We start from the raw sequence: 11,809 nt of genomic DNA, 5'->3' as shown, positions 1-11,809 counted from the left end.
GATGACATAGACATGCGACAGGCCGGCCACTTAGGTGCACTAAAGTGTCCTTCCCCGCTAAAAATACATTTGGCCTACTTGTTGTTTTCCCGAGCTGTGACTTAATTTCAACGAGGCTCAGAAAAGAACACAACAATAACGCACTCGGAGAATACACTCCGAATAGACACAACCCTGTACACATCCAGGGCCAATTAGCCGGCCCGCGGGCATTCCTCGGCTCCCGGCGCCCCTACTGCAACCGCCGCACCCTGGAAGACATCAGACCTACTGCAACCGCCGCACCCCAGGAGACAAAAACAACAGCAGCCCACCTGTGGTGACTGCCTGCCAGCCCAGGGAGAAGGTGGTGCGGGCCTGGATGGTGAAGCTCATCACCGGGCTGTGGTGGTCCAGACCGGGCCCCCAGCTGAGGGCCACCGTGGCCTCTGTCACCTCCGTCACCTGCAGCTCCACAGGGGGGCCGGGGGGGCCTGCAGGGGACCCAGAACACACAGCTAGGACTGGGTGGGGGGGGGGGAGAGCTGTACAGTAGCAGGATCATTCCTCCTGCTTGCGGTGGATGTAATTAAATGACAAGGGAGGTGATATCTGTTGGCGGTAACATCTGCTGACGATTCCTGTGTCTGATTTTTCATATTAAAGTGCCATTTGTTTCACCCCCCTGCTACTTTAATAGGGAGGGCGTGAAGTCGTGCGTATTTATACCGTTGCTGCACATTTTAAAACGTGATTTATAACAACGACAGCGTCGTGACTCTAGTGCACGCGGGTTGCCGCGGTGATCGAGTACACAGGTAAACAAGGGAGTGAAGGACAACAGTCGAAAGGATATGGTTACGTGTGTGTGTGTGTGTGTGCGTGCGTGCGTGAGTGCGTGTGTGTGCGTGCGTGAGTGCGTGTGTGTGTGTGTGCGTGTGTGAGTGCGTGTGATTGCGTGCGTGTGTGAGTGTGTGTGTGTGTGTGCGTACGTGTGTGTGTGTTTACCTCTGACGACTACATCGGTGGCGATGGACACACTGTCCACCTTGGTCTGAACGGCGCAGGTATATTTCCCAGCATGCCTCAGCTGTATATTCCGGATCATGATGTCCCCAGCAGATCGCTAACGGCAACACAAAAGAAAAAAAATACTGACTCCAAGTAGAATAAATATACAGTATATATATTCAGACTCAAACTCTAACTTTTACAACCTTATAAAACATTGATGTACAAAATCATGCCATGGTTTGGTTCCCGATATGTGTATTATAGTATTTTATAGTTACTGGCAATTTGTCACTTGCTATCTTGTCAGACTTTCCCCTCCAATTTCGCTGTCCGAAACTCAAAATGTCTGCTCGCAGTACACAGTCCAATACTGCATTCCTTTGGAAAAACTGGACCTGGGATGAATAGTTCTTCAAGAAAGCAAGGACAGCACTCTCAGTGATATTCGGTCAAAACTTTTTAATCGCCAACAACGGACGTTTGGGGCCGTGCGCCCTTCTTCAGCGCATAATGGCGAATTCGCCATTATTTCTTGGAAATCGTCATTGTGCGCTGAAGAAGGGCGCACGGCCCCAAACGTCCGTTGTTGGCGATTAAAAAGTTTTGATTGAATATAACTGAGAGTGCTGTCCTTGCTTTCTTCAAATATTATTATGACCCGGGGGATTCAGCACCCAGTTATAAAGAAGTCTTAGTGTGAGCGTGTTACTTCCGATATTAGTAAATCAATAGTTCTTCACCACAGGAAACATTATCTTCTTTTTAAACCACGTTAGAGTGTTTTCACCCGTATTATCACGCTCAGGTGTGACTAGCACATTCACATGGCTATCATGTGAATGTGCTCACCAATCAGGTACAGGCATCCATTCTCTGGATCTGTGCATTGGGATAACAGGCAGCCTCCCGGTATTGTCCTCCCACAGCCACCGTCCCTGCTCCACTGGGGGAGGGGGGGCCCCTGCTCGGCCAGGGGGGGGGCCCTGCTCTTGCTCAGGGGAGAGACAAGCCGAGATGAGGGACCCGCCCAGCAAACGAGACGCAACGGGAACGGCGAGGACAGGAGATAGCGGCGCAATGTCACTGTGATTACTTTTCCCGTTTCATATATTAGATAATGGAGGCGAAGGTTATGACCGGGGTCCCAGGCCTCGACAAATATATCCAAGTAGAGGGAGATAAACGATGAGGCGGCTGCTTTGTGGGGAATTAAAAGGCTTTTTATGAGCCCGTCCTTTTCATTTTATCGGATCGCGCCCGGCCGGCGGAGGTCCGCTCGATGCATTATGCATTATTAACTTTGAACTCTGCTGCCGCGGCCGGTGTTAAGTTGTACGTCTTATCGGAGCGTGGGCAGGAGGCTGAGAAGACAGAGCGGGGATCCTGTCTTTGCACTTTGATGTAGAACCAGGAGTATTTCCCTGAGATAAAACCTTCAGCAGCCGCCCGTGATTACCGCCGGATAGCGCTGAGATGCTTTTGCGGGGAAAGGGAACAGACTGACACCGAACGCTGGGGTTCTAGCGATTGTTTTCAGCACAACAGAGAAGAGAACTCAAATTGGACAGAGAGAATGGTCTCCTCCGATCAGATTGTTGATCTTGATTTAATAAGCTTTCCTTCCAAACATGAAGAGAAAAGAGAATGAGAATAAGAAATAACTTGCTCGGTAAATACCACAAGGTAACATATCCAGTGAACACTGAGCACTGAACAAAGGAAGTGGGAAAAGGAAACTATAAGGACTATAAACAAGTGAGGTAAACAAATTAACCCAGGTGAAACATTTCTACTCTTAATTGCCACCGGATAAAAGGACAGCATCTAGTGGGAATTAAGATCCACAAACTCTGACATGACCATGTATGCGTGGTATCCTAGCAACTAATCCACCGAACCAGAGTGCCAGAGCGGGTTGAAACCTTAGAGAGAGCGGAGCGGACAGCGTCCAAAGAATTGATCTGATGGACGTCAGGAGATGAAACGACCAAAGCACTTGGTCAGTTGAATATACGTACGAACATCTGCTCGGTGACACCGATGGTGATGTGGTATCATGAACACGCCTGCGAGAACAAGAAAAAAGAGGAAACACAAACTACCATTTCCTACAACTTAGTGTTCTATTTGTGTTTTGTTGCCGGGGACAGAAAAGGCATTTATAGAAAATATAAAAACAAGAAAACTGGCTAGATGGGTGACCACGGTAATGTTTTCCCCATCATGCCTTGCAGCCAGATATAACACAAATCCCTAAAGAGAGTACTGCTTGGTATGCAGTGCAGTCTCTCTCTCTCCCTCTCTCTTCCGCCCCCCCCCCCTATCTGGTCGTAATGTAGAGAGAAGCCAGTGAAATAGGTGAGTTTGTGAACAGTACATATAACCGTCTCACTGGGCCATTCCAGGGAAACACTGGGGGTCAAACAATGAGCTGTGACTCTTTCTACTCTTCCTACTACAAAGTGTTCTGCAGTCTGCCTTTTAACGTGACCCTGGAGGCGAAACACTGTTTGCGTGTGGACATTAATGGGGCTGCCACTACGCCCAACAGGACCGCCACCACCTCCACCGCCACCACCACCGCCACCACCACTACCACCTCCACCGCCACCACAAACGCCTCCACCACCACCTCCACCGCCACCACCACCTCCACCGCCACCACCACCGCCACCTCCACCGCCGCCTCCACCGCCACCTCCACCGCCACCACAAACGCCTCCACCACCACATCCGCCTCTGCTACTTCATTCTAATCTCCATCACAACGTTGTTTGCTCAGATAACAGTAGCTGGCTTCGGTTGGCGACTTTAAACACAGAGAGTTCATTCTGTATAAACGGCGCACAGTGCGGTCGTAGTTTCCCACGCACAAAAAAAACAAAATCAAAAACGCTCATCATCATCGCACGCTGCTATCCTTCCTTTCTTCCTATCGCCGTACAAAGCCACATTTTTTTTTTGTAGCATGAAAAAAAATTAGAAAATGAGAAAAAAAATAGAAAAACGTTCTCAGATAATAACAACTCGGATAATCTGAATCTTCGGACTCCAGAGCTTCACGTCCGCTCACCTGCTCGTCGGACTCTACTAACGAGGCTGGATGTGCAGTGTTACGGAGCCCGGGAGAGGAGAGGGGTGTCCACGACGCGGCTCACTTTACTGCCTCTGGCTGCCGGCTCCAGCCCCTGGGTGGGCTCCAGATTGTTACAAGCTCATGGTAATTCACATCGGATGGCTTGTCTCTTGTATTCCCCAAACGGTATACCTAAACAGTCCTGCGTGTGCGTGTGTGTGTGTACGTGTGTGTGTGTGTGTGTGTGTGTGTGTGTTTGTGTGTTTATGTGTGTCTGTGCCTGTGTCTATGTGTGTATGTGTGTGTGTGTGTGTGTGTGTGTGTGCGTATATGTTTGTGTTTGTGTGCGAGCCTGCGTGTGTGTGTGTGTGTGTGTGTGTGTGTGTGTGTTAATGTGTGTACGTGCTCTGTGTTCTGTTACTATGCTACATAGCATGTTCAAGCCAAAAGGGAGATTGCGCAGAATGATTGGGATTCGCACTCGGCATCGCTTCCACTGTCATGAACCTACAGACTTAATGAACAGTATTAATATGCTGGAGGCGATAGGCTGGTCTCTGGGTGACGCTTGTGGAAGTCAATGATGTTGTTTCCACTGCACATAACACTTAAACCCTGGGCTGGTTCACATATGTTACTGTATACATATATGTATAAGCTTCTACTTCCATAAATTACAGCAGTCTCCTCATTCATAAAGAGACCCAGTCATGGGAAAAAGATGATGAGAACTCGAATGGCGATAACCTTGTCAACCTTGCTTTAAAGGTCCCATGGCATGACATTTTCACTTTATGAGGTTTTCTAACATTAATATGAGTTCCCCTAGCCTGCCTATGGTCCCCCAGTAGCTAAAAATTGCGTTCAGTGTAAAACGAGCAGTAGGTATCTTGCTTAGGCCCCATATGTTGTCATATGGGGCCAGGTTACCTCCCCTTTCTCTGCTTGGCCCGCCTAGAGAATTTGGCCCGCCAATGAGATAATGAGCTAGGACCGTGCGAGTGCCACATGTGTGTGTGTGTGTGTGTGAATACACACACTGTGTTCTTTGTTATTTGGATAACCGTTTTGCTGTCGGTGTTATGGCGCATAACACGCAACACAATAACGCAAGCTTGCATAAAGCTCGCATTTGGTGAAAAGACTAGACTGCGTCGGGTTCTCTGAGGTCTCTGGTATTTCCACAACGAGATTCGTAGTGGGGGTTATCTCGGCCATGGTTGAGAAGGAATTGGGAACCAGCGACATGGAGGAGAAAAGGATTGTTGCCCAGGATTGTCCGCCGGAGCCCCGCTGCCCGATGAACGCTGCCCGCTGAACGCTGCCCGTTGCCCGGGGTTGTCTCTCGCCGGAGCAGCAGGGCACCGGCGGGCAGCAGGGGCTCCGGCGGGAGACAACCCCGGGCAACAATCGCGGGCAACAATCCCTTTCCCCTCCATTTCGCGGTTCAGTCTGTACTTAATATTGACGTGGAAGTGGAAGAACCAGAGGCGTCTGAGAACCCGACACACCCGTCGTTTGAGATTCATAATATCATCCGGAGGCGCAAACAGCTTTTGACCATGATAATATATATATTATATTATATAGATATCTAAATATAATATGATATTATTTAGATATAGAGCTCCAGGACTCCCGCCGGAGCACCCGGAGTGTTCAGTGCTCCACTGTAAACACTAGCGCATGGTACCGTGGCCGCAAGCTGCTCAGGGCCACACCCCCACCCTCCACCTTGACCCGCCTCTAAAAACGGCGTGTTTGTGGAAAGCTCATTGTGGGACTGGCTCGTAGTGGCTGCAACTCGGCACCAAGGCTGAATTTCTTGAACGTCTTCAAGTACTGTATTAGGGGCCCACTAACATTAAAGCATCCATAAAATAGCATGCCATGGGACCTTTAACACAAATTCCCTGAATATAAAATGGAGGTCTGTTTGAGGTCTGACCATAACGAGAGCAGCCATGTCTTGACAACTTGTCACCGTGGCGTTGGTTAAACACGTCTCAGCGCCCAGCGGGGGGGGGGAGGGCCTCAGACCGCCGGAGGTAAACCCAATTACACCTACACTGTAATTCCCCGGCGCATCTCGCGGCGACAATATACACAGAATCAAGCCTGAGCGTGTGTGATTGAGAAGCCTAGACCTTATAATTGGTTTCCCCTAATTAAAAGATAAATAAATGATTGGGCGCTCCTAGGTGATGGAACGCGGCGCGTGGCCGAGCACGTTGTTGGGAGTGCCTTGCCTAAGGTACTCCGTCGGAGACCAACCGGCAAACACACACAACTCCTCGGTGATTATCGGGCTCGGAGGGGAGGGGGAAGCATTTGATATAATGACGAGAGGATTAAACGTTGTGCTTCCCAGAAGATACAGTTGAGAGAAAGAGAGCGCGAGTTGAAGCGTTTCATAAATATATTAGTCTGATACAACGGGCAGAAATGCTTCTTTATGTTAGGATTTCATAGTTAGTTTGTAGTCATAATTACCGCCATTAGGGCCAATAAATGAACGTTGCGTTTAAATCCAAAAAAAAATCCACTAAGAGGACAGCTCTAAACAGGGAGGGGGGGGGGGGGGGGGGGTGGGAATGCCGACATAAGGAACAAGGTTTTAAGGACCACGATGGAAACAAGCCTTTGGGCTTCATTGTGTTTTTTTATCCTTTTGAACTCTTCTTGTCGATTGTTGTTCAATAACGCTTTCAATCAAAAAGGGAGCTGAGAGTAAGACGGTCGAACGGGTCGAGAACGGAACCCGGAGAACGCTCATCAGGGTCGAGAACGGAACGCGGAAAACACTCAGGGTCGAGAACAGAACGCGGAACAGCACAGCACAGCACAGCACAGGTAGCAGAACGCGGAGGAAAACTCACGGCGCCGACTTTCTCAAAGTAGCCGCCGTGCGCGCCAAAGTGGATGAGCTGCTCGTTGAAGAACCAGGTGAACTTGAGCTCCAGCGTGTCGTCGTGGGACACGTGGCAGGGCAGGACGATGCTCTCCCCCACCGTCACGTCCAGGTGGCCCGCCGGGCTGGTGATGGCCGTGGACTCTGGGGAGAAGGAAAACCGAAAAACAATCAGGGCGTTTGGCATGACGCTTTTATCCAGAGCCACTTTACAATAAGTACGTTAGGCAGAGCAATGTACAACAATATAGCGCTGTCGGCACAGTAAGGATGTTCATAGAACCATGTGCCAAGCACTAACAGTTGCTAGGTAAATCTGTGACCAGTATACTACAAAGATAGCTAGGGTAAGATGCTGCACAATGGCAAGTGGTATTTTTAAGTGCCAGGACGTACAACATACAATAAGTGCGCACATTAAGTGCCAGGACATACAACATATAATAAGTGCGCACATTAAGTGCCAGGACATACAACATACAATAAGTGCGCACATTAAGTGCCAGGACGTACAACATACAATAAGTGCGTAAGAGGGGAGTGGGGGGGGGGTGGGGGTGGGGGTGGGGGGGAATGCAAAGTCCAGGTGAACTCTGAATCGATGTAAAAAATAAATCGGTCTGTGTTTATAGAAATAGATGTTTCTCCAGCTTTTTAATATTATTCTTTGTACACATGTGTTTACAAAAACTGTTTGTCCAAGAAAAAACAACTACCTTGTTTCGCCAAATTGATCTAATTTTAAAATCAATCCCAGATCCCTGGATACATTGCTTTGGGCTTTCCGACCAGAAGATGCTCTCTCTCTCTCTCTCTCTCTCTCTCTCTCTCTCTCCTGCAGGTCAGCGGGTAGTCTGTAATTTGGCTCTGTTTGCGCTTTGGATGGCAGCAGAAAAATAATGAAACCCCTTCCCATTTCCCGCCCAGCATGCCAGGCATCAACATAATCTTCCCCATCTGCAGGGGGGGGGGGGGGGGGGAGGGAGGGTGGCTGGGGTGAGGGTGAGGGTGAGGGTGAGGATGGCTGGGGGGAGGGGGAGGGTGAGGGTGGCTGGAGTGAGGGTGAGGGTGAGGGTGAGGACGGCGCACACTGAGCCACGGCGGTCTGATGGACCAGGTGGGTCGATGCGGCGGGCGGGCCCCTCTCAGACCCCCCCCCCCCCCAGGACCCCCGGTAGCAGCTTCTGACCACGGCTGGCTAATCCGGAGACCAGCGTGCTGGCGGATTGGCAGCATATCACAAGAACGGCCGATGGGGGAACCTTGGGTCTCCTGTGCCAAGACCGGGCCCCCCTCACCCTCTCCAACGGACCCCCCCCCCCCCCCCCCGCCCCCCCGCCCCCCCACCCCTCAGACAGATCTGAAGACGGCGGGGTGACATCACACGTTGGCAGCCACAAACGGCGAGGCCAAGGAACTGGTTTGGACGGCGGTGGAAATGTTTAACCAGTAAACAGGTGTTAAGTCCACTGGTTTCAGGCAGCGCTGAAACCAGCGCTGCGCTCTTTGAGGACATGGGCCAATCTGTTTTAGTGGGTTTTTTAAAGGCTGTACTTCATTTATTTCACATAATACACACACGCACACACACACACACACACACATATACACATTACCACACACACCCACACACACACACACACACAACCTCACACACATATACACATACACATAACCGCACACACACACACAACCTCACATAAGCACGCACGCACACACACAACCTCACATAAGCACGCACGCACACACACAACCTCACATAAGCACGCACGCACACACACACACACACACACGCACGCACGCACACACGCACACACGCACACACACACACACACACACACACGCACACACACACGCACACACACACACACACACACACACACACGCACGCACACACATCACAGGTGCTTGAAGCGAGTGGGCCGTGGTTTTGAAGAACGCCGAGGGCTGCCACGGGGACTCTCTGACGCGAGTTGTGTGGAGGAGATGTGGGGGGGGGCGTGAAGGGCGAATGTCATGAATAGAGCCCGGCTCAAACACACACACACATACAGTATGCATGAAGGTGTCATCGGGCCATGCAGGAGGCTTCAGATATAATGAAAAAGCAATTGTGGGTTGCCATACAAGCGGCTTTGCAATTCAAAAGGCCTGGGAGGAGAAGCCACCCTGAGGTATTCTAATGGGGGCGCCGCTGTCGACGCCACTCTTTAGAATCCACCAGAGGAAGCGTGGCTCTGCAGCGGCGCGCGTTCAGAATGGATCGGAATCTTAAACAAACCCGCCGTGGCTATTATCCACCGTCACAGAAAGGGGGGAATTATACAGGTGGTGGTGCAGGATGCCGTGAGACTTAAAAGTCACGCTTTCTGTAACCACAGCCAATCAAAATCATGCACACCTTTATCCCTCCGCCGGGTGGATTCTGTACAGAAGAGCGACTAGAGAGAGAGCGAGAGATACGCAGACGTCAAGGCCCGAAGTCGCAGGTGACAATCAGCCTCAACTTTGCAAAAAATGAACTAACGTGCATTGAATGAATGTTAGTTTGCGGCTTGACTGAAGGTGTGAAAGTGTAGCATGCAGTGTGTGTGTGTGCGTGCGTGCGTGCGTGCGTGCGTGCGTGCGTGCGTGCGTGCGTGCGTGTGTGTGTGTGTGCGTGTGTGTGCGTGTGTGTTATGGGGAGGGGGTGTTTGTGAACTCAGGTGCTGGTGTTGTTGGTGGGATCACAAATATGTACACCCTGCCTTGAATCTCACAAATCACACAGATAATCAGACTTTTAGATTCATATCTAGAGTCTGGCGGCAGCTCAAACGCTGCTAAACAGGGCGCTTCACTTCCTTCCGCGTCACGTTTATTCTCTGCTCTGGAAGTGTGTACTTGGTAGACACAAACCCGGCCAGCGGTAGTAAACACTGGAGGAAAACACTCGTGCCTTTCCGTCGCTAGAATATCTCCGTAACAAAGCAGGAAACCAGGTGTAACCCCGCCCCCTTGGAGAGTCTGGCTTCCGGCCCAGGCTCGGTCCCGCCTCCCCCTCAGAGGTCCCGCTGTAACGCGGCAGGACGGGGGGCGGATCCCGGGTGACGTACCTTTCACCAACAGGTTGCCATCGCTGCTCGCCACCCCAAACTGGTTCCTGGCGGCGCACGTGTAGAGGCCGGCGTCGCTCTTGGTGACGTTGGAGATCCTGAGGCTCCCGTTGTCCAGCACAGAGATCCTGGAGAGCAGCAGAAAAACACACACAGACAAGGGAGATGTGTTCACCGACCCGTCCAACCCGGTCCTTAGTGTAATTGGGTATGCATGCACGGCTGCCCCCCCTGGGTGGAGGGGTAGAGGGGTGGAAGGGGCCGCTGTGTGTACCAGCCAGGCAGCGGCATGCATTAAACATGGAGAGAGAGAGAGTGAGTTGCTGTTATTGTCTGTGCGGAGTCCATAAAGTCAGCAGAGTGTCTGCTGAGGGAGAATGAAGAGCTATATGGCAGCGGCAGCATCACTTTAATACTCTGCGGGGGAAGGCAGCAGATCCAGCAGAATGATGTCTTTGTAAGACGGTTGAATGTCTAGTGTGATTGAGCCGGTTCTAGTGTTGATCAGGTTGTTTGTGTTCCCCGGTCGTACCTGCGCTTAATGACTCGCTGGCTTCAACAGGGATCGGACGCGTCTGATCGATTGAGCGCGGGTTGAAGCTAATAGCTTTGATGCTAGGCTGGTTTGGTCATTTGTTTTAGAAGCCCTTTTTTGTCATGTCTGTTGATATTCTCATTACATCCCAACGGCGTCATTTAATCAAATGTTCGGACAAAAGATGGAACAGAATCTGTGGATGTCGCCGGCCTGTAAAAAGGCCGCCCAGTCGTTTCATTTGGGGCCTGATCGAAATGATTGGACAGCCGACCTGTCTGTCTGTCTATCTATCTATCTATCTGCCCAAATACGCCCCCACACTCTTTCCCGGTACACTCATTGAACTGGAGTGAAGTCTGCCACAAGGTTAGGCCGATCGGCCGCTAAGACTAGCGCGCTAGTCATTTGTTTTGGGGGAGTGGCTTGTGAAGTGAGAGATGGGAGTTTGTCAGTTGGAACATGGAGCTAACTCTGGTTGGATTCGCCAGTGTTGCCTACCTATAGCCTAGTTCACCAGCCAAAGCACTGTATAACTTAAATAACACGACGTTCCGGCGTATTTAGCGAGCACGTCTTTAATCTATCCGCAACTGAAATCATCTGCCATCTATAATGCCATCTATAATATCTAAAGCAGTTCAAAAATAAACACAAATATTTATACTATCATCATCATCATCATCATAATTATACCTATTACAGTATTATTATTATACAACATATATACACAGTATATGGTCATAGCACTAAGGTCATTCGCTCAATTCCAAAGGATATACATTGAAAAACCAACACGCTTATGTCTCCATGAGTCTCTTTGCTAGGCTATCTTGCGGTGGCTCCAGCCTCGCTGCCTCTGTTGTGTCGAGGCGGGGGCGCTGGCTGCTGACAGGCCGTCCTACTGTGTAGTTGGCTTCCTCTGTTCAAAGTCACATTGAGAACCACAAGTCTTTCCAAGAGGGGGGGGGAGAGGGGGGTGCTGTCAACACATCCACCTTTTTATGACATTGTCTTACATTATTAATCCCAGCACATACCTCGGGCCAGGTCTTTCATTACAGGCATTTGAAGTGAACGTAATAAATGTAATCATCCACATCGGGGATATTCTCATGATTATTTGTTGAGTTCATAAAATGTCTATTTTGTGATAAATTCATGCGATGTTATTAATAAAAAAGCGCCACGTCGTGTTC

General features: G+C 50.2%; 1 protein-coding gene across 1 annotated transcript; it reads right to left on the bottom strand.

The window, feature by feature from the left end:
• Window positions 1-314: 314 nt before the first annotated feature.
• Window positions 315-10,203, bottom strand: LOC311376067 (contactin-4-like; the record flags this gene model as incomplete). Its single annotated transcript, XM_084490962.1, has 4 exons — window positions 315-473; window positions 988-1,105; window positions 6,949-7,124; window positions 10,076-10,203. Coding segments are annotated over 4 exons (581 nt in total), but the record flags the coding sequence as incomplete, so codon positions are not given.
• Window positions 10,204-11,809: the final 1,606 nt, after the last annotated feature.

The sequence above is a fragment of the Micromesistius poutassou genome, assembly GCF_964030765.1.
Source record: "Micromesistius poutassou genome assembly, contig: SCAFFOLD_6191, whole genome shotgun sequence".
NCBI classification, from domain to species: Eukaryota; Metazoa; Chordata; class Actinopteri; order Gadiformes; family Gadidae; genus Micromesistius; species Micromesistius poutassou.
The sequence above is the reverse complement of the archived record's forward strand: the minus strand, read 5'-3'. Positions and strand labels throughout refer to the sequence as shown.